The following is a 23,685-nucleotide window of genomic DNA, read 5'->3' on the forward strand; positions in this document are numbered from 1 at the left end:
ATAAATAAATAAATTTATTTTGACTAATAAAACCACTTCCCTCTGAAACATGTTCAAAACAGAATAATCCATTTGTCTATCTAAAAGGTAAACTTCTACAAAACAGATGAAGACCTGATTCCATGTGTGCCCCAATGAAAGGAGAGTTTAATTCTACTTCCATTTAATTTCAAAATATTCCATCAACTTTATAACACCAGGCTTCCCATGGTACATTACAACAACAACAACAGTTAAGACACGAACCCATCAGAAAACACAGGATATCCTCACTGAAATTTGGCCATTCATGCCCATTGCCCTCTTTCTCTCCCATCCAGTGTTCTATTTTGCCCCCACTTCCTTTTCACATTTTATGATCATTGATCCCCCCCCCCCCCCCCCAGTTAAGACACGAACCCATCAGGAAACACAGGATATCCTCACTGAAATTTGGCCTTTCACCATTGCCATTGCCCTCTTTCTCTCCCATCCAGTGTTCTATCTTGCCCCCCCCTTCCTTTTCACATTTTATGATCATTGATCCCCCATTCCCCCCCCCCTGGCTAAATATTAGATCGCCACGGGGCCTAATTACCTGACGCTGGCTGGAATGGAACTGAAGATTGAAGATTCTTCTGCCGACGAGGAGGCGGTGGCAGGGGCGTGGAGGAGTGCACTAGCAGGAAGCAGAAGGCGCTACTAGCCGGTGGCTGCAAGAGTGCCGTGCACTGCAGTCGGCCGCGAGCTGGGACGGAAAGAGCAGGAGCCAAACACCTGCAGGAGCCGTTACAGAAGCGGGAAGGGCGCAGTCACTGGTTCACAGGGTGCCGCAGAGGAAGGCGTCATGACGTTCATGGGCGGGACTCGAAGACCGGAGAGCGAGAGGAGCCATAGTGGGAGGAAGGAAGGCATCGTGATGTTTACAGATGGGCTGGACTCGGAGACTGGAGAGGCCAAGAGAGAGCGAGAGGAGCCGCTGGGAGGAGACAAGTGAGCCGCAGTCTCTCTGAGGTAGGTCAGGTGTAAGGCACACGCCGGTGCAGCACGGATGGAGCAGAAGTTAGAAGAAGGAAGGACACACACCCCCTTGGTTTGCACCGCCCCGCCCTCGGTACGCCACTAGAACCAGCCCAATGCAGCACAAGGAGGCCTCCCTCCCGCTGTAATTTGTAGGGGGAAAAAAACTTTTTTGCGTCCCTGCTGACAGAGACAGCTGAACAACCGGCTTGCAAAATTCTTCAAAACTTAACAACCGGCTTTGCAGAGCCGGTGCGAGCCGGCTCCAGCACACCACTGCTTAGAAACCAACTGTTTTGTCACAGCCTTCATGTTGCACATTGTTTGGCTGAATATAATAAGAAAAACCTGATTTTCTTAGCATAAAGAATTGCACAAAGAGGCAGTATGGTCTTTCCCTCTTAGGTCACTACAACATTTTGTACTTATCCTGTACTGGACTTGGCGAATGCCTTCACTGTATTATGTAAGCCACATTGAGCCTGCAAATATGTGGGAAAATGTGGGATACAAATGTTACAAATAAATAAAATAAATTGAAAACAAATTGGAGAAAATATTTCTGCATTCGACATATAATTAAATTCTGGAATTCAGATAGCATAGCAGGATTTAAAAAAGGTTTGGACCATTTCTTATAAGAAAAAGCCCATAAGCCATTCTTAAGATGTACTTGGGAAAAACCACTGCTTATTCCTGCCATTATTATTTATTAGGATTTATTTTCCGCCGTTTTGAAGGAATTCACTCAAGGTGGTGTACAGTAAGAATAAATGAAACATAAGCAATAGACAATTAAAGCAGTTAAAAAAAAATCAAACAAGTGTGCTACTTATAATGTCAACACAATATGTAATAAAACATTTTAATAGACAGTGTAGGGTATAAGCAAAGATGGATGGCTTTTCATATTCCATTCAAGATAATTTTATGGCACACCAGACATTCTACTCTGGTTATCCTCGATTCCTTTTCAACACGTTAATTTCTTATAATCTAATTCCTCATTACATTTATCTGACAGTTTGGTTGGATCACACACGACATGCTTGTTTAGTAGAATAAAATCTGTTTTACTCTTTTGGGATCTTGCCAGGTACTTATAACCTGGATTGGCAACTGTTAGAAACAGAATACTGGGCTTGATGGATCTTTGTTCTGTCCCCGGGGAAATTTTGCCAAGTGGGTTAGTTTTGTGCATACCATGACAGGGATGAACCTTGCTTCTAAGCCCCAGGGCATGTGGAGCATGATCTTAGTCTTTCAAATTTACTGTTAACTCTCGTAGTATTTGCATTGTGCCAAAGAGAGCTGCTTTCTGGAGTTCATAACAGTGGCGTAGCTACGTGGGGCCTGAGGGGGCCTGGGCCCCCGCAGATTCACCCCAGGACCCCCCTCCCGGCGAACCCGCCCCCGCCTACCTTTACTTTTGCTGGCGGGGGATCCCACTCCCCGCCAGCGACGTCTTCTCAGTCCTTCCTGCTCTTCAATTTGTTTGCTGACGTCCTGCACGTAATTGTACGTGCAGGATGTCAGACTCAGAGAACAAATTGAAGAGCAGGAAGTGACTAAGAAGAAGACGTCGGCTGGCGGGGAGTGGGATCCCCCGCCAGCAAAAGTAAAGGTAGGCTGTAGCGGCGGCGGGAGGGGGGGCGGCAGTGTCGGCGGTGGGGGGGGCGGCGCCGAGGGGAGGGCTAAAATTTGCCCCCTCCCCCCGGGCTCTGGACCCCTCTCCCACGGAAGGCTGGCTACGCCCCTGGTTCATAAGATGTAATATGTATAGACAACTTATCCAGGTGCGCTTGGAAGTTCTTTTGGATCAAGCCTGTGGTGCCCAAAATGATGGGAAGTATTTCTGCCACATTTTCTTAGTCTTGGACTGCATTTTTTGGTGCTTGATGATCTTCTATTTCTCCACGCAATTCACTGAGTATTCGCTTGGGATCCACACCTATAATCATGCTGTTCTGGTATTTTCTCTTTTACCTCTGTATCTGGTTTCCTGGCATCCAGCTTTTCATTATTTGGGATGGGGATATCTTTGTAAGGCAAAGCTTTTGTTCTTATAAGTCCGTCTTAAAGCTGGATATTTTACAGTGTGCGCCAGTAGGTGTCATCATAGTTCAGTACTTGAAACAAAGTTGCTACTGTGGGCATGCAATGTATTAATAAACTTGCTATTGGCAAAGCCCTGGGATTGGAAGTGAGACCCAGCATGGATGGATGGATAACTTGTTTTCCATTTCCTTAGGTTCTATTAAACTGTTGAACAAAAGTGAAATGAGGTATAAAAATTCTAAAATATTCTAGTAAATATACAGATACAATGTAAAAACAGCTATTGAGAAAAACAAAAACCTTGCAGCAAGGTACAAAAGTTCTAGTTAGGGAGGAGGGCTAAACAAATAGGAACCAGCAGTAGTGACATGTTTTCTGTATAGCAGCAACTAGGTCAAACGGAGCTCAAAGAATATTGATGAGGTTGATGAGACTAAGCAGTTCAAAAGGTTTGTGATGGTTCGAAGTATAAACCCAACCAGTATGAGTTAGTTTTTATCTAATTGGAAGTGGATTAAAATTTTACAGCTCAATCATTTTTGAAAAATATGTGGTTGTAGTGGTCCATTTGTAGGAGTTTGATATGGCTGTGTGAGTCCTTAGCACAGTATTTCAAGGAGAGGGTGTAGGGGTACCCAACTAAAATTAAATATGTATTCCTTATAGCAAATCTCTTCTAAATTATAATTGGGTTTTGGAGCCTCAGGGGGGGCAAGGGGTGTGCGAGTATTATGATTGAAGTAGGGTGATAATCTAGCTTCCTGTGGCTTGCTCTCTATTCTGTTGCTCTTTTTTTTTCTTCTGTACTATATTGATTATAATTCTCTGATTCTTCTATGATTTGATTTTAAAATGTTTTGATAGTCACCAAAAGGCAATATGGCAAGTAAATCAAACATAAACATAAAACTGTAGACCATGCAGTTGTACCTTCATTTGAATGTTTTATTAGCAGTATATCAAATGGTGTATATACCAGGATCAGATCTTCCATCATTCTTCAGACAGGGCTTCCATTCCAAACAGGCTATCCTCATTCAACTGCAGACCCCTGGCATCTAAGGCAACATCAAGCATGTTTCCCCAACTTGTCTTCCTTGCATTCTCTGGGGGTTTTTCTCAGGCTGTGTGCCCAGACCTTTGCTTGTTCACACATTAATAGCATCATCATTTGGTATCTTTAACAGTACTACTAACACCTTCTAGGTTTTCATTCAGAATGCTCCTCAAAAGTGGCTTCATTCTTCAACAGTCCCTTTCAATTTCATGGAAATCTGCTGACAACTTTAACCTTTTCCCATGTATTCTCATGAGTAGCATCCACGTGTTCAGAAAACATTACTCACATCTGTGTAGTTGTCAGTTTCTTCATTTCCATTTTGCAGACAGAGTCACCTTATGAAACATTGTGTCATTCCTGTTCATGGTGTTGAAAACCTGATTTTAGAAAGCTGGGATTTACAAGCGCAAGTCGTGAATGTATACATATGGGAAGGGAGAGTGGTCCGAGTGTGTTTTGGGCAGCAACGCTTTGCTGGAGGAATTAGGAGAGTTTCCCTCTTAATCTCCCAGTGCTTTATTTTGCCGCCTTCTCCCCTAAAATAAATTGGCTGGAAGAAATGATTCTGGCCTCTGTACCTAATTTGGAGAATATAGACATTCAGATTTCCAAACTGCAGATATAAACATCTAATTTTTGGCACTTGCACGTCTTTGTTCTGAAATACTAACATGTACATGTAAGTGCCAAGATGGCCGACGGATAGGAGCCCTAATACAGAGCTCCCGCACTAAACCACTCCCGGACTGCTCTGGACATCTGAGCTGTGAACCAGAGAGCGATCAGTGCGTCCGGAGACCAGGAGAAACAAGGGTGAGCCGTAGCCATATTTTGTGGCTTCGTGCGGCTACCCTATTGCCAACAAAGACCCGTGAATGCGGCACCTCAGACGACCTAGCCTGACCACGCGGCCACGGGAGGCCCAACCAAGTAACAACCGAAACCCAAAAGGTCATGCAAGGAACACCACCGTGACGGGACTGGGACCTACCTCGCAACCCGATCGCTCTATCCATCGGGCGCCAGTTGAGAGTCTCTGGGTGCTTCGAGGGGCGGTAAAGTAGAGGCGGCCTGCCCTCCCGACCCGCTCGCCGGTCCCGCGCTGGAATCCGAGCGAACGGACGGAAGATCTCTAGTTTTCTGACTCTCGGCCGTTTCTTTCCCACACGGGAGCAGCATACCAGCACGGCAAATACTGAGTTGATGAAAGGGCTGCCCTGACCAGCGATTCGAGAACGCCCCGCCAGCCAGACACAGCACGAGCGGATGTCCTGAACCCCGGTGGTGAGGGTGACGTGACCTGGGCAATACAGAGCACCTTGTGCGACCGGGCCCGACCGCACTGTGGCGGCATCCTGGGGTGAGACAGGCCAGGAGGGCTGTTGTGAGGCCCTCGCGGCTTCACTGTCTGTGCCCGAGTCGGACCTAGTGAAATTTCTGTTCGTCTCCCTGATCCAGCTGGTCCCAGAGCTGGACCTAATGAGCTTCTGACAGAGGAGCCCAGTCCATCCGCTCCAGCCTGTTCCAGCCCGCCTGATCCAACTTGTCCAGCCCCTCTGCTCCAGCTTGTCCTGACCAGCGTCGCCCAGTCCGCCTGTTGCAGCTCGCCACAGTCCATCTGTCCCAGCGTGTCCCAGTCCTGCTACTCTGCTCTTTTCTGCTCCTGATTACTCCAGTCCGTCTGTCTGGCTTATCCCGGTCCTGCTGCTCGGCTCTCCTCTGCTCCAGCTTATTCCCTATTCCAGTCCAACTTGTCACAGTCCGCTTGATCCAGCTTGTTCCATCGTGTTCCAGTCCGCCTGATCCAGCTTCTCCCTGCTTGTTCCAGTCCATCTGCCCCAGCTTGTTCCAGTCCGCCTGATCCAGCTTCTTCTTGCCTGTTCCAGTCCACCTACTCCAGCTTGTTCCTGGCCGCCTATCCAGCTTCTCCCGGCTCGTTCCCGTCCATCTGCTCCAGCTTGCTCCAGCCCGCCTGATCCAGCTTCTCCCTGCTTGTTCCAGTCCGCCTGCTTCAGTTTGTTCCAGTCTGCCTGCTTCAGTTTGTTCCAGTCTGCCTGATCCAGCTCGCTCCAGTCCGTCTGCTCCAGCTTGTTCCAGCTTGCTCCAATCCTGCTGCTCTGCTCTCTTCTGCTCCATATTGTTCCAGCTTGCTCCAATCCTGCTGCTCTGCTCTCTTCTGCTCCATATTATTCCAGCTTGTTCCAGTCCTGTTGCTGAGCTCTCCACCGCACTCACCTGTTCCTGTCTGCCTGCCTGCTAGCCAAGCAACCAGCCTGCCTGCTTGTCAGCCCTTCAACTTGTCTGCTTGTCTGCCCATCAACAACCTGCCTGCCTCCTAGCCTCCACAACTACCTACCTGCCTCCCCTAGCCTGCACAATTACCTACCTGCCTCCCCTAGCCTGCACAACTACCTACCTGCCTCCCCTAGCCTGCACTACTACCTACCTGCCTCCCCTCCTGCTGCCTTGCCAGCCCATCACTCTCCTGTCTGCTTACCCTTCATCCCGCCATCTACCTGCCTGCCCCCCAACCCAGCAACCTACCTGCCAGTCGCTATATATACGCCCGTAAACACCTCAGTCACTACTTATGGCCCCCATACATTCTATTCCTTGCCCTGTCCCTTCCTAATCTTTTCCCCCTCCCCTCACCGCTATATACCGCACGACCTCACTGCCCATCCATGTCCTCTCCTGTGCTTCTCACTACTGCATTACCCTACCCACCCCCATCCCCCACCACCTCACCATCTCTACTGTCCTCCTCATCCTCCTTCCTAGCTCTCAATCTTCATCACCTCCTTCCTTCCGTGAACCCTTCCCCATTCCTCCTAAGCGCATCCCATCTTCGTCGCCTTCGTCGCCCTACCTCCCTCACCCTCCTCCGCACTCTCTTACTCCTTCTCCTGCTATCCGCGGGAGACATCAGTCCCAACCCAGGTCCCCCACACCTGTCCTCATCCTCGTCTCATCCAGGCAAACATTTCCGCAATGTCTCCAATCTCATCTCTATTCCCCTCCTCCCTCCCCTTCTCGTGAGCCTTGTGGAATGCCCGCTCGGTCTGCAACAAACTTTCCTTCACCCATGATCTCTTCATCTCCCGTTCCCTTCAACTGCTCGCCCTAACTGAAACCTGGCTCACCCCCGACGACTCTGCCTCAGTCGCGGCCATATGCCATGGAGGCTATCTTTTCTCCCATTCTCCCCGCCCAGTCGGCCGCGGTGGCAGCGTCGGGTTACTACTTTTGCCCTCCTGCAGTTTTCAACCTCTCCTCCTACCGCAGTCTCACTGCTTCTCATCCTTTGAAGTCCACTCCATCCGTCTATTCTACCCGCTGCCACTCAGAGTTGCAGTCATTTACCGCCCCCCTGAAAAGTCCCTTTCTTCCTTCCTTACCGACTTCGATGCCTGGCTCTCCGTTTTTCTTGAGCCCTCATCCAGATTCCTCATTCTTGGAGACTTTAACATACACACTGACGACCCATCCGACTCTTACGCTTCTCAGTTCCTCACTCTAACCTCCTCTTTCAACCTCCAACTGAGCTCCACCACCCCTACTCACCAATCTAGCCACTGTCTTGACCTCATCCTCTATACCTGCTCACCCTCCAATTTCTGCGCCTCAGCTCTTCCTCTCTCTGACCATCACCTGATCACCTTCACACTTCATCACCCTCCCCCTCAGTCCCGCCCAACACTAACCACTACTACTTCCAGGAATCTCCAGGCTGTCGACCCTCCCACCTTATCCTCTAGCATCTCTAATCTCCTCCCTTCTATCATGTCCTCCGAGTCCGTCGACAAGGCTGTCTCCACTTACAATGCCACTCTCTCCTCTGCTCTGGACATCCTTGCACCATCCATCTCCCGTCCCACAAGGCGTATTAATCCCCAGCCCTGGCTGACCCCTTGCACCCGATACCTTCGCTCCTGCGCCCGATCGGCTGAAAGCCATTGGAGGAAATCTCGCACCCATACTGATGTCATTCATTACAAATTCATGCTATCCTCCTTCCAGTCCTCCCTATTCCTCGCCAAACAGGACTATTACACCCAATTGACTAACTCCCTCAGCTCTAACCCTCGTCGTCTCTTCGCCACCCTCAACTCCCTCCTCAAAGTGCCCTCCGCTCCCATCCCCTCCTCACTCTCTCCTTAATCACTGGCTGACTACTTCCGCGACACGGTGCAGAAGATCAACCTCGAATTCACCACCAAGCCCTCTTCTCCCCCTCACCCTATAACCCACTCCCTCAACCAACCAACCCAGGCCTCCTCCTCCTCTTTTCCTGATATCACCGAAGAGGAAACCGCCCATCTTCTCTCCTCCTTGAAATGCACCACCTGTTCCTCTGACCCCATCCCCACCAACTTACTTAACACCATCTCTCCTACTGTCACCCCCTCCCCATCTGTCATATCCTCAACCTCTCTCTCTCCACTGCAACTGTCCCTGACACTTTCAAGCATGCTGTAGTCACACCACTCCTCAAAAAACCATCACTTGACCCTACCTGTCCCTCCAACTACCCACCCCATTTTCCTCCTACCCTTCCTGTCCAAGATACTTGAATGCGCCGTTCACAGTCGTTGCCTTGATTTTCTCTCCTCTCATGCCATCCTCGATCCGCTTCAATCCGGCTTTCACCCCCTACACTCGACAGAAACGGCACTATCTAAAGTCTGCAATGACCTGTTCCTTGCCAAATCCAAAGGCCACTACTCCATCCTCATCCTCCTCGACCTATCCGTCGCTTTTGACACTGTCAATCACAACTTACTTCTTGTCACTCTGTCCTCATTTGGGTTCCAGGGCTCTCCTCTTATCTCTCCCACCGTACCGTCAGAGTACATTCTCATAGTTCTTCCTCCCCCCCATCCCGCTGTCTGTGGGAGTTCCCCAGGGATCTGTCCTCGGACCCCTTCTCTTTTCAATCTACACCTCTTCCCTGGGCTCCCTGATCTCATCTCATGGTTTCCAATATCATCTCTATGCTGACGACACCCAGCTTTATCTCTCCACACCAGACATCACTGCGGAAACCCAGGCCAAAGTATCGGCCTGCCTATCCGACATTGCTGCCTGGATGTCCAGCCGCCACCTGAAACTGAACATGGCCAAGACCGAGCTTATCGTCTTCCCACCCAAACCCACTTCTCCTCCCTCCACTCTCTATCTCAGTTGATAACACCCTCATCCTCCCCGTCTCATCTTCCCGCAACCTCGGAGTCATCTTCGACACCTCCCTCTCCTTCTCTGCGTATATCCAACAGGTAGCCAAGACCTGTGGCTTCTTCCTCTATAACATTAGCAAAATTCACCCTTTCCTCTCTGAGCACACCACCCGAGCTCTCATCCACTCTCTCATTACCTCTCGCCTTGACTACTGGAACCTACTCCTCACTGGCCTCCCACTTAGCCATCTATCCCCCCTTCAGTCCGTTCAGAACTCTGCTGCACGTCTTATCTTCCGCCTGGACCGATATACTCATATCACCCCTCTCCTCAAGTCACTTCACTGGCTTCCGATCAGGTACCGCATACAATTCAAGCTTCTCCTACTAACCTACAAATGCACTCGATCTGCAGCCCCTCCTTACCTCTCTACCCTCATCTCCCCTTACGTTCCTACCCGTAACCTCTGCTCTCAAGACAAATCCCTCCTTTCAGAACCCTTCTCCACCACCGCCAACTCCAGGCTCCGCCCTTTCTGCCTCGCCTCACCCCATGCTTGGAATAAACTCCCTGAGCCCATACGCCAGGCCCCCTCCCTGCCCATCTTCAAATCCTTGCTCAAAGCCCACCTCTTCAATGTCGCCTTCGGCACCTAACCACTACACCCCTATTCAGGAAATCTAGACTGCCCCAACTTGACATTTCATCCTTTAGATTGTAAGCTCCTTTGAGCAGGGACTGTCCTTCTTTGTCAAACTGTACAGCACTGCGTAACCCTAGTAGCGCTCTAGAAATGTTAAGTAGTAGTAGTAGTAGCACTACATAGATGTGTATGTCGCCACATTTCCCTGTTCATGTTTGACACTGAGTTATAATATGGCTGCTCCCACCACACACATCCGGCACATCCATGTTCATTCCTGCTTGTATTTTAGAAAATGTTTTGTCTTCAGATCCTTTTCTAAAATACTACATGTTTTTTTGTTTTTTTTTTTGTTACATTTGTACCCCACACTTTCCCACTCATGGCAGGCTCAATGCGGCTTACATGGGGCAATGGAGGGTTAAGTGACTTGCCCACAGTCACAAGGAGCTGCCTGTGCCGGGAATCAAACTCAGTTCCTCAGTTCCCCAGGACCAAAGTCCACCACCCTAACCACTAGGCCAGTCCTCCACTCTAACATGTTCCAACCTAGACATACAAATTGGAATTATGTTCTGCTTTCACAACTGGTAATCTTGCCAGGGAGCTGGTGGCAGCCTTTGCCTGTTAATTTTTGTGACCTGCTGGCATTTTCTCACTGTCTAATTGCAGCTTGACGCAATTGTATTGGTTCTCACTTTGAGTGTTTCTGGGGTATACCATTACTTGCCCAGAGGATTAGAAATACATAAGGTCCCATTGCCTAGGAGTGGTATGGGAATGAAAATGAATTGAAAATACAGAGAAAGGATAAATAGCTTAGGTAACATTTAAATGAAAGGCAATATACAAAGTATCAGTAATGTCTTAAGATTTAGTTTTCATAATTTACAAAACTTGTTGAAAATGAGGATTTTTCTATGCTGTGGCCTTCTTAAAAATTTCTCATTGGCTTGAGAAGAATTAAAATATAGGGTTTTTTTAAAAACTTAAGTCATAGTAACAGAAAAATGATGGCAGATAAAGCCCAGACTTCCTCTGCCCGCCTGTTCATGATGAATCTCTGTACAAAGATACTTCTTACCTGAGATGAGATCAGCACATGTCTAGAGAGGTTTCCTTTATTCATTAACAGGAATCTGAACCTCTTAAAATACGTAGGCATCAAAGGCTGCAGTAGCCATCTCGGTCATTGGCCTTTTATATGATCCACAGCTTGTTTTTTTTGTGGCAGATCCTACTAACTCAACTTGCCTCTAAAGAGAGAGCTTTAAAATATAAAGTTGTGCAGTCACCTGGATTCAGGAAAGTCCAGCCTTTTCAGTTTCCATTAGTAATTGATTCTGTAATGAAGAAGGCATGAAAAAGTGCAGGATATTTGTCTAATAAGCCACCTTGTAAAGAGAATTTCAACTCTATATGGTTCAGTATATTCACACCATGGATGAAGTCTCCATGATAGCAAATTTTGTGGCTAGATATTTCCTTTGACTGCATTTACATATTTTAAGGTGTGGGCAAGACTGTCAAACAGAAGCTAGAACCTCATACCAAAGATGCCATTGCCTGATGTTTGCTTCTTTCATTGTTTAAACTGCTGCTTCTGCTTGGGATAGCTCAGTGTATCCTTTTGTCAAATGTCTGTTTTGATTTAATTAAGCACTTAAATGCTGCCTCTCCAGTCTCCAGGACCATTCAAGGTAGCTTCCTTGCTCCAAAATAAAACATCAACCCTATATCATGTAACTTTTACAAAAGCTAGATCTCAGATTGAACAGATAACAAAAAAAATATAAATAAAATATATTTTAAAAAGCACCCAAATAAACCCAGACACTATATCATGAATAAATGAATAGCTTCACAATGCATTTTGTATTACCTAAGTAAGTATCAGGGTTTTCTGATTTACCCCCCTGTTTACTAAGCCGCGCAGCAATGCTGACACAGCCCATTCAAAGTGAATGGGTTGTGTCGGGATTAGCACACCAGCAGCTGCTAGCGTGGCATAGTAAACAGGGAGGTTAGTGTCTGAGTTAATACATACTGGCACTTTGTAGCTATGATGATTGCTATGCTGGTATTAATATTGATAATTTGCAACCCTGTTCAAACATTTTGTTAATGAAACCAGAGATAAATTTACTTTCTTGTGAAATTGGAGAGCTAGTTCCTGCTCTCTGTTCCTGACATCAAATAAATACGAAGTACTAGAGACTGCAGAAGCATTGGAGTAGTTGGGAAAGTACTGTTGGTCATCAATATGGAAGGGACAAGCAGCTTGGAAGGTGCAGGAGGAGGAGGAAGCAGAAGTCAGCAGCTTTGTTATTCAAGGTATAGAGTGGGAAAACTGCTAGTGGCTACCTGGGGAGAGAAGAGGAAGCCAGTGTTCGTTTTAGAGGGGAGAGGAGTTAGCTTGAAGCTGGTGACTGGTTGATAATATGGGAGAAGAGAGGGAGGTGATTGACTGCTGAATTGAGAAGGACATGACAATTTGGTGGGAAAAGAGGAGGCTATCTACTGGGTACAGAGTGAAAGGATCTTCAGCACCTCATAGTGGATGATCAGTAGAAGAAATAGAAGAAATATAGAAACATGATGGCAGATAAGGGCCAAATGGCTCATCCAGTCTGCCCATCCTCAGTAATCACTAAGTCTTCCTTTCCTAAGGGATCCCACATTCCGGTCCCACGCTTTCTTAAATTCTGACACAGTCCTATTCTCCACAACCTCGACCAGGAGGCCATTCCATACATCCACCACCCTTTTGATTAAAGTATTTTCTTGGATTCCTCCTGTTTGTTTCCTCTTAACCTCATCATATACCCCCTCATTCCAGAGTTTTCCTCATTTGAAAAAGGCTCATCTCCTGTATATTGACGTCACTGAGGTTTTTAAACCTCTCTATCATATTCCCTCTCTCTCGCCTTTCTTCCAGTGTATACATATTGAGATTCCTAAGCCTGTCCCTATATGTTTTATGACAGAGGCCAGGTACTAATTTTGTAGCCACCCTCTGGACCGACTCCATCCTGTTTATAACTTTCTGTAGGTGCGGTCTCCAGAATTTCACACAGTACTCTAAATGGGGCCTCTTTTTTTCCTGCTGGACATCCCTCTCCTTATGCACCCAAGCATCCTTCGGGCTTTGGCCATCGCCTTTTCTACCTATTTGGCCACCTGAAGGTCATCAGACACAATCGCCCCCAAATCCTGCTCTTCTTTCATACACAGAAGCACTTCACCCCCTATACCAGTGATGGCGAACCTTTCAGAGACCTAGTGCCCAAACAGCAACCCAAAATCTAATTACTCATTGTGAAGTGCTGGTACTCATTATGGGCGGGGTCACCACATATGACTCCACCCCATGATAGCCACACCCCCTTACACCAGCCTTGGCGTATATAAACAAACATCATTGAAAATATTATACTAGTATAGGAGAAAAAAATAACATGATTTTCTTTCATTATAAATCATTTCTGTAAGTTATTACAGCTCCAGTATACCCAGTGCAAAATAAGACAGCAGATGTAAATTCTCAAATTGGACATATTCCAAACACTAAAATGAAAATAAAATGATTTTTTTCTACCTTTGTTGTCTGGTGATTTTGTTTTTCTAGGAATCGCTGATTCTGCTGCTATCTGTTCTCTTAACTCTGTTTCCAGGGCTTCCTTTCCATTTATTTCTTTACTTTCCTCCTTTCTTCTTCATTTCTTGCCCTCCATCCATGTCCAGCCACCCTCCTCTCCCCTCCAGCCACAAATGTCCAGCCACCCTCCTCTCCCCTCCAGCCGCCTATGTCCAGCCACCCTCCTCTCCCCCCTGCCCTCCCAGCGGCAGGCCTCCCTCCCACCCAGCACCAGGCCACCCAGCATCAAGCCTCCCTCCCTCCCACCCAGCACCAGGCCATGCACCCACCCAGCACTCCCACCCAAGCACCCAGGCTGGCCTCCCTCCCACCCACCCAGCACCAGGCCATCCACCCACCCAGCACTCCCACCCAAGCACCAGGACACCCACCCAAGCACCAGGCCTCCCACCCACCCAAGCACCAGGCAGGCCTCTCTCCCACCCACCCAAGCACCAGGCCATGCACCCACCCAGCACTCCCAACCCAGCACCAGGCCTGCCTCCCTCTCACCCAAGCACCAGGCCATGCACTCACCCAGCACTCCCACCCAAGCCTCCCTCCCTCCCACCCACCCAAGCAGCAGCAAGCAAGCAAGCAGGCCACCCACCCTCCCACCCAAGCACCAGGCCTCGCTCCCTCCCTCCCACCCAGCGTGCACCAAGGCTCCCTCCCACCCACCCACCCACCCACCCACCCACCCAAGCAGCAAGCAGACAGGCAGGCCACCCACCCTCCCACCCAAGCACCAGGCCTCGCTCCCTCCCACCCAGCGTGCACCAAGGCTTCCACCTACCCAAGCAGCAGCAGCAAGCAAGCAAGCAGGCCACCCACCCTCCCACCCAAGCACCAGGCCTCGCTCCCACCCTCCCACCCAGCGTGCACCAAGGCTCCCTCCCACCCACCCACCCAAGCAGCAGCAGCAGCAAGCAAGCAGGCAGGCCACCCACCCTCCCACCCAAGCACCAGGCCTCGCTCCCTCCCTCCCACCCAGCGTGCACCAAGGCACCCACCCACCCACCCGGCGTGAAGCATTCCTCCCTCCCTCCCACCGGCACCAGCCCGCCATCCCTCCCTTCCTCCGAACCCCAAGAAATTTAAAAGTCTTCCCTGGTTCGAGTAGGCGGCGTCAGCATCAGCAGTAGCAGCGAAAAGCGTGCTGCTGGTTTGGCGCGTCTTCAGCCTTCCGTCTCTCAAGCTCTCTGGTCCCGCCCTCATTTCCTGTTAGGGCGGGACCAGAGAGCTTGAGAGACGGAAGGCTGAAGACGCGACGAACCAGCAGCACGCTTTTCGCTGCTACTGCTGATGCTGATGCCGCCTACTCGAACCAGGGAAGACTTTTAAATTTCTTCGGGTTCGGAGGGAGGGATGGAGGCCGGGCGGGCTGGTGCCGGGTGGGAGGGAGGGAGGAACGCTTGACGCCGGGTGGGTGGGAGGGCTAAGTTTCGGGTGAGGCGACCGGCGGCGCACGTGCCAACAGAGAGGGCTCCGCGTGCCCTCTCTGGCACGCATGCCATAGGTTCGCCATCACTGCCCTATACTGTACCGTTCTCTTGGATTCTTGTACCCCAAGTGCATGACCCTGCATTTCTTAGCATTAAGTCGTCGTTGCCAATTATTGGACCATTCTTTAAGCTTTGCTAGATCCTTCTTCATACCATCCACACCCTCCGGGGTGTCCACCTATTACAGAGTTTGGTATCATTCGCAAAGAGAGAAACCTTACCAGACAGTCCTTCCGCAATATCACTCACGAAGATGTTAAAAGAGCCGGCCCGAGGACCAAACCTTGTGGTACACCACTGATAAGAGCCCTTTCCTCAGAGCAAGCTCCATTTACCACTACTCTCTGTGTCCTTACACTTAACCAGTTTTTAACCCAGCCAGTCACTTTAGGTCCCATACCGAGGGCACTTATTTTATTTATCAGTCGACTGTGCCATGACCACGTCTGTCGCCCCTCCCATTTCCAGCTGTTTGGTCACCCAGACAAAGAAATCAATCAGAGTTATCAGGCACGATCTGCCTCTAGTGAAGCCATACTGCCTCCGGTCCTGCAGTCCATTCAGTTCGAGAAACCTCATGATCCTCCTCTTTAGAAGTGTTTCCCTTAGTTTACTCACCACTGAGTTCAGACTGATAGGTCTGTAATTCCCAACCTCCTTCCTTCTGCTTTTGTGCAGAGGGACCACATATGCCCTTCTCCAGTCCGGGACCACTCCAAACTCTTAAGGAAGCATTGAAGAGGTCAGACAGTGGTGCTGTCAGAACATCTCCAAGTTCCCTGAGTACCTTCGTATGTTTCCATCAGGCCCCATCACTTTGTGAACTTTTAGTTTAGCCAGCTGCTCCTGAACAGAGTCGTATGAAAATCGGTTCCAGTCTACCATACATCCATCCCCATTAGTATTTGTTTTCTGCAGGCCAATCCCTGGCCTTTCGTCCGTGAACACAGAACAGAAATAATTGTTAAGCAGTTCAGCTTTATCCTTATCAGCTTCTACATATCTCTGCCCCTCAGCTTTGAGACTCACAATGCTATTATGGTATTTTCTCCTGTTATTTATATATCTGAAAAATGTTCCCCAATTTTACTGTATCGGCTATCCTATTTGCCTCTTCACATTCCTGACATCTTTTCCAGCTTCTCTTGGCTTTTCCCTGTATTTTTGTCTGTCCTCCTCTTTATGAGTGTTCTTGTAATGTATGATGGCTAACCTTCTTTCCCTTACCTTTTCAGCTACTGTGTTTGAGAACCAGAGCGGTCTTCTTTTCCTCTTACTTTTATGTAGTTTTCTAACATACAGGTTTGTTGACTTTAAAATAGCTCGTTTCAGTTTCACCTACTGCTTTTCTACTTCCTTCAGCTGTTCCCATCCAGCTAATCTTTCCTGAGAAATTCTCCCATCTTGGCAAAGTTAGTTCTTTTGAAATCTAGTACCTTCAACCTTGAATAAGCCCTCTCCTCCTCTGTCTTAATATTGAACTACACCATTCAGTGGTCACTAGATTCCAAATGATCTCCCACCATAACATCAGAAACATTTTCCCCATTTGTGAGCATCAGGTCTAGGTAGCTCCCCCTGAGTCGGTTCCGTCACCCACTGCTGTAACAATTTTTCTTGTAGAGAATCCAAGATCTCTTTGTTTTAGATGAGCGGCATGTTGAAATAACCTATCAATAGTACTTCCCCTTTCCTAGCTATTTTGTGGATGTTTTCAATTAAGACTCTGTCTATTTTTTCTGACTTGAAGGTGACCTGTGTATTACACCAATGTAAATACATTTTCCTTTCCCTCTACCAGTTTAACCCACAGTGCTTCTTCCTTACCCCATGTGTCCTGCAGTCCTGTCACTTGGGTGTTATTCTTAACATATAATGCCACTCCTCCACCCATTTTTCCTACCCTGTCCTTCCTGAATAGATTATAGCCAGGTATAACTACATCCCAAAAAAGAGACTGAGAAAGAAAGGTTGAAAGATGAGAACTCATGGAAGAGAAGGTACACTGGTGCTGGGGACAAGTTGAATTGAATGAGCAGCTTGTGAAAGGTGGTAAGCAGGTTGTAGTGAGGGAAAGTGGCGTAAAAGGAGTGAAAAACTGAAATAAAGAACTGAAATGGTAAAAGCAGCAAATAGATATTCATGCAACAAAGATTAGATAACTAAATAGTGAATTTTATTAAAAGTCCTAGTCTCTCTTTTCTTTTTTTAATACACGTAAGTAATGTCATATGCAAATTACTGTAGCTGTGTTTCAGAAAAGGAGCTACAGGATTTGCTGTCCCTTTTCATAGAATCAGCCTCTAAGCTTCAATAAATCCAGGTTGCTTATAAGTACTTCTCAGTAATATTAATCTGATTAGCTAATAGGCACTTGGTATAATAATGGCAATATTATATCAAGTTGCCTATGTGTGACGGTCATGTAGGCATCTGTTTCTAGTAGAGGCTAACCAAAACTGCAGTCGAAACTTAAAGCCTGGTTTTGGCTGAAGCTGAAACCAAAACCAGAAACTAAAGTTTGGTTCTGTGAATGTGAACCAATATGGCTCACTGGGGATTGTCAGACTTTGCAGTTAGCAGCCCTCTGCTAAACCCATAGGAAATTATTACCCTCCAGTCCCAGGAACTGCAAACACAGGCTGACATCTGGGAAAGCCCTTTTAGCAAAGACTTCTTAACAAGTCTGGCATATTTAGATTCCCAAGTCAATGCAGATATTTCCTCTGAGACAGGACCTTTGTGAGAACACGTTAAAAAAAAAAATCACGATTACCAGCTTATTATGCTTACCCAAACACTGTATAAATAAGAGAAAGTAGCATTGAGATGATTCCCGTTCTATATTTAAAGGACAAGCATGATATAAATTCTTACTAAAATAAGGTAAAGGAGTTCAGTCACACTGCGGACATTATACCAGCCTGTTGCACAATCTAGAATAAAAAAGCACATTGATGTTACTGAATGTGAGGACTGTATGCTCTGAAAAATTACAATCAAGACCAGTACATTTCTCAAATTATTTTTGAATATGTATACTTCATTTTATTGTAATATCATTTCCCTAGTAACACTATAAACTTGACCAGTACTTGTGCTTGAAAACAATCACTGAAGGTTCCTTTCTCATAGAATCTAGCTTCTCCATGCTACAAGTTTGGTTAAAATGCTGCATCTTCATCATATCTGCAAACGCCTTCTGGTACTATGTAAGCCACATTGAGCCTACAAATAGGTGGGAAAATGTGGGATACAAATGTAACAAATAAAATAAATATCCAACATAGCCTGGAAATTCTTCAGAATCACCCTAGTAGTATGCAAGCCATAAATAATGAAAGACCATATTTTACCTCCTGGAAGTAAAATAGCCTTTGCACATGTGGAGATCGGCTAATAAAAACTGAAACTAAAAGCCACAGTGCTTTTACAGTGAGTGACTTTGTGCCACATTTGGAGTATCAGCTGGTGTCATATCTCTACAGAGAAGCTAATTCCTAAGAAGGTTATCATCCCAAATTTGCAGACTTAGAAACATTTAACAGAAATTTTATGAAAAGCATTTATTTGGAGCACTCTATCAAACATATAAATGGCGAGTGTTGTACTCACTCGCAAATGCGCAGTAGAGACCCTCTCTGCCCCGCCCCCGCGTCAATACGTTATGATGGGGGCGGAACAGAGAGGGTCTCTACTGCGCATTTGCGAGGGATGAAACCGCCGTCGCTAACGCCCCCCCCACCCTCCACCCTGCCGGGCCCTCACTCCGCTATTGAAACAGTGAGGGAACGCAGCACACAGCTCTGCTGAGCTGCCATCCTTCCTTCTTCTTTGCCTTCCTTCTTCTTTGCCTGTGTCCTGCCCTCGACAACGTTACATCACACGAGGGCGGGACACAGGCAGAGAAGAAGGAAGGCCGACGGCAGCTCAGCAGAGCTGTGTGCTGCGTTCCCTCGCTGTTTCAATAGCGGAGTGAGGGCCCGGGCTGGATGGAGGGGTGGCGGCGACTCGGGGGGTGGTGAGCTCGGCGGCGGGGGGGCCTTGCAGCGGCGACGGGAAGGGGCTTTCAACCCCCCCCCCTTTCCTATACTAGCCCGTTTTTACGGGCTCAACGGCTAGTTTACCATATAAACTATGCAAGATCATAACTGCATTACTTGAAATCACATTGCACATACACAAAAAATGCAGAGAGTAGCCCCCATCCCCCCAAAAGACTATTTTACAATCCCTTGTAGTCAGGGTAAGATTCCCAGTTGCTTTTGTCCATGTGAGGTCTATTCTCAAAATGGCTGCTGTGACCTCTTGTGGCAGTCTCGTGAGATTGCACTAGAGGTTATGGCAGCCATTTTGAGAGCAGAGCCTGTATGGGCAGTAGTGACTGGGGATCACCCCTGCCCTGACTACATACTTAGACCTCACGGATTGTAAAATAGGCCCGATGGGGGAAAAGGCCACTCCTATTTGGAGTGGAAGGGTAGGGAGGGAGACAACAGTGAAAAGCACACATTTTTGGCTACCACTGAAAACACATGGTCAGTTTTAGCCGAAATTGTGGCTATAAAGTGCCTATGTTTCTTGAAATACGAGGGGCAAAGTGGCATAAATTATGCTTACATTGAAGCCATTTATGCCTATTTGAGAGCAGGTGTGAATGTTCATGTGTAAAGTGCGCATGCACATAGCCGCTCTGCCCAAACTCCACCTCTGCTTCCATAAAAATATATGCTGCCTTGATGCCATGCATATTTCTACATGTGTTATCCTTTGGGTAATTTTTATAAAAGCCTTTCACACTCAGTCCTTTGCAAAATTATTCTTAATATGTATAAAGTGTACCATTATTAGTTTAAATTCAGTTTGTTCTGACTGCAAGCCTTATTTACTTTTGAATTGTTTTTTTTTTCCCCAAAGTCTGCTAAGCCCCAGCCACCTGCACGTCCACCACCCCCAAATTTTGCTGTATCGAGTGCCAGCACTGCTCCTGCACCAACAGCTCCTGCAAGTGGCCCTCCTCCAGTCCCAGTGCCTGCATCACCTGCATCCAGTACTTTACCTTCTCAGGCTCAAGGACCTCCCTATCCTACCTATCCAGGATATCCTGGGTAAGCTTGTACCACTCTTGACAGTAATATGAGAATCTCATTGCGACCAGTTGCTATTGAAATTCTGTTCAAAGGATTTACTCTGCTTCTTTTCCTAGAATTAGGAGGAGTTCATTTTTGTATCCATGCAACGTATGTAATTTGCTTAAGGACTGTTGCAATATAGAATAATGAAAAAAAAATTTTTTTAGCCCATGGGTAGCTGTAAGGATTTTTTTTTTTTTTTTTTTGCCTTTCAGCTGTCTAAAATTAGCAGACAATTGTGCAGCAGCACGCCCAATAATAGTCCTAACTAGAGTATCCAAGTTGCAGGTAGAAGAAAAACCCACAAAATAGTTGGATACTTAGTTAAAAAGAATAGCAATAAGGCAGGTACTTCTTTATATTAAAATGTATTTAATACATTAAAAAAAAATCACATACCATATGCTTCAGTTTGTGGAACTTCACAACCTGATAAAAGTTGAAAGGCCCTTTCAAAAACTGTTTTTCAGCTGTAAAGAATATATTGCATGTGGGTTTCGATTAATTCATTGGTTTATTTTGCTTTTAACATTGGAACTACTATAGATTGTTTTCCTTTAATGTATGAGTGAATTTTCTCCAAGTACAAGCAGGCCAATTGTATTCCCACAGTTGGTTGAAGTCACCTGACGGAGCCCAATGTGGATGCTAACTAGCAGATGAATGGAAAACTCTCTAGCAGCTTCCCAGTGCTCGTGGTACCTTCCCACCCAATGTGTGAGCTTGGGTCACTTAGTCTTCGTTTTTCTGAAGAGCAGTGAGGACATGTTATCGTGTTCTCCGATCAGTGCATGTTTTTCTCTGCTTTAACTGTGCCTTCCTGTGCTGGTATTTTTGTCCATTTTGCAATTATTATATCCTTCAATTTTTTTTTTTAAATTTTTACCCCGCGCTTTCCCATTCATGGCAGGCTCAATGCGGCTTAGGTACTTATTTGTACCTGGGGCAGTGGAGGGTTAAGTGACTTGCCCAGAGTCACAAGGAGCTGCCTGTGCCTGCAGTGGGAATCGAACCCAGTTCCCCAGGACCAAAGTCCACCACTCTAACCACTAGGCCACTCCTCCACTCCCAGACAGATTCCTCTTTATTTTATTCTGTTACCCTAATTGAGGAGTTTAATTTGGCTGTGATTCTTTTCTCAATGTCCAAGAAGACCCTCAGCGGGTTCAAAAAGTGTGCCCGGTGTAATTGATTGATTTCTGTGACAGACCCGTACTCTTGGTTCATCTGGTGGCTTAGTCCTGATCATGAGTCTGAATCTTGTTCTCTCTGTTTACAAATACAGTTGAGGATACTGAGGGCATGGGAGGTCCAGCAGGAGAGACTTTTTGGCTCCTTGAAGGCTGATCCATTGGCACCAGAAGCATCGACCTTGATGGCTGCTAAGACTTCGATTACCACTGGGAGTGCATCAGCATTGAGGTCTCCACCTCTCTCAACACTGGATATTGAAAGTAGGCCTTGGGACCGGTCAGCATTGGACCTGACACCAAGGACAGTGATGCTGAGCATTAGGGGAAAACCAAGAAGCCTAAGCATCCTTCTCTTCAAGGCACAGTGCTGGGAGCTCAGGGGCATTCGCATCGCCTGTACCTGAGAAGCATTGGCACAGGGAGGAGCACTCCCCCTGTTTGGTAGAGGTGCTGGTGTGCAAGTCTTCGAGTAGCCAGACCCGCTTCTTGTTTGAAACACACCTTCTCAGGCTGCCTTTCTCCTGGTTCCCCCGCCTTTGCCGATGCCTTCCTTTGATGAGCGGTTTCGAGCCATGCTCATTGAGTAGCTGGTGCAGATACTGCAGTTGTAATTTGCACTTGCACCAACTGTGGATCAGCCCCAGATTCTTCCTGAGGCTCCATCTCTGCCTATGGAGAGGTTGTTGGTGCCTCGAAGGGTGTTGATGACATCGACTCGTGCAGTGCCGCTGTCGATGTTAGGGGAGGAAGCTTCACTGGAGTCTGAGGGTAGGGCTGTACCTCAGTGGTCTTTGGGGCATGGACATGGTTTCACTGAGCCGGGGCAGCATAGACTCACTCTGGCCTGAGTACGGTGAGGAATCTGTCTGGGAGCACTCATGGGACTCAGAAGAGGTCCGTCATTACTTCGCGGAGGAGGAGTCTTATGGGGTACCTTCTTTTATGCCTCCCCACCTTAAGAGAGATGGGAATCTCCACCTGAGGGTCTTTTTCACTCCTTTTGTCAAGGAGATGGCTTCTGCCATCCCATTTTAAGATGGAGATGGAGTAGGAGCCCAGGGCAGAGATGTTGTTTGTTCTGGACTATGAGTCGCCTCCTAAGGAAGGGGTCACAGTACCATTGCACCCTATCCTTAAAGATGCACTGATGAAGAATTGGGAATTTCCCCTCAGTGCAGGTTGTGCTTCAGAAGATGGATATGCAGTATCATATTTAGAAGGATCCCAGATTAGAGAGGACACAATTGCCTCACCACTCCCTGGTTGTCGAATCCACCCTCAAGCTACGAGCTCCAGGTCACATGCCTCGTCCCCCCTAGGTTTAGAGGCTCAGACACTAGACTTGTTTGGGAGGAAAACGTTTCAGGCTTTGATGCTTATTGCCCACATCCAATCCTATCAGCTGTACATGAGCCTTCAGTTACAGTCTTTGATATGCGGTATACGTAGTCTTACAAATTCTATTCCACAGTAACAGGCCACAGAGCTTCGCCAGTTGGCCAGTAAGCAGTTGGCTTGCAGGAAGTATTTGGTAAGGGGTGCTTATGATTCCTTTGATATTGCATCCAGACTCTCCACCATGGGTGTTGGGGATGCGCAAAGTTTCATGGCTGCATGTCTGACCTAGAATCAGTGTTTCAGGAGAGAGGGGATGAATGTTGCCAAGGAGACAATCTTTTTGGGGATAAGGTGGAGGAGGTCGCTGACCCTGGAAAGAATCATGCAGATAACATCCAGATTCTGTCTTGGCAACCTCCAGCTGCAGCCTCTTCATCTAGGAGGTGTTTGAATGGGCCTAGGCGGAGACCCTACTGCTCTCAAAGGCGGAGGTTTCCTCCGCCTTCTCGCTTTGCCCAGAATTCCCAGGTCCAGCGTTTTCGGAATCGCCAGTCCCGACCTCAGAAGTCCCAATCAGCTCCCTAGTTGAAGCAAGGGACTTCTGACTGGCTCCAGGAGAGCATAGCTACACTCCGACAGCCTACTGGTATGGGAGAGGGTGAATTTTTTCCAACACAGAGGTGGCCTCTTTTAACCTGTGACCAGTATGTTCTTCAAATAGTCTGTCTCGTTTAACGCCCTGCATTGCCATCAAAGACCACCAAATGGCTCACTGAAAGTATTGTTAATCAGCTCTCAACACCAGCAGATATTACAGGCTAGTGTGGTTGAACCTGTGTCAACAGGGGAAGAGAAGGGATTCTGTTCCTGGTACTTTCTTGTGTCCAAGAATATAGGAGGATTTCGTCCCCTCCTAGACCTAAGGGCCCTGAACAAATTCCT

The 23,685-nt window shown here is 47.4% G+C and overlaps 1 protein-coding gene across 1 annotated transcript in view; it reads left to right on the forward strand.

Moving 5' to 3' along the window:
• The window catches only part of PDCD6IP (programmed cell death 6 interacting protein), a 203,604-nt gene that overhangs the window by 164,927 nt on the left and 14,992 nt on the right, over positions 1-23,685 (forward strand). Inside the window, 1 exon segment of the mRNA XM_030203495.1 lies at positions 19,998-20,188. Within this exon segment, the coding sequence (XP_030059355.1) occupies positions 19,998-20,188 (191 nt within the window).

Source organism: Microcaecilia unicolor, chromosome 1 (genome assembly GCF_901765095.1).
Source record: "Microcaecilia unicolor chromosome 1, aMicUni1.1, whole genome shotgun sequence".
Taxonomy (NCBI): domain Eukaryota; kingdom Metazoa; phylum Chordata; class Amphibia; order Gymnophiona; family Siphonopidae; genus Microcaecilia; species Microcaecilia unicolor.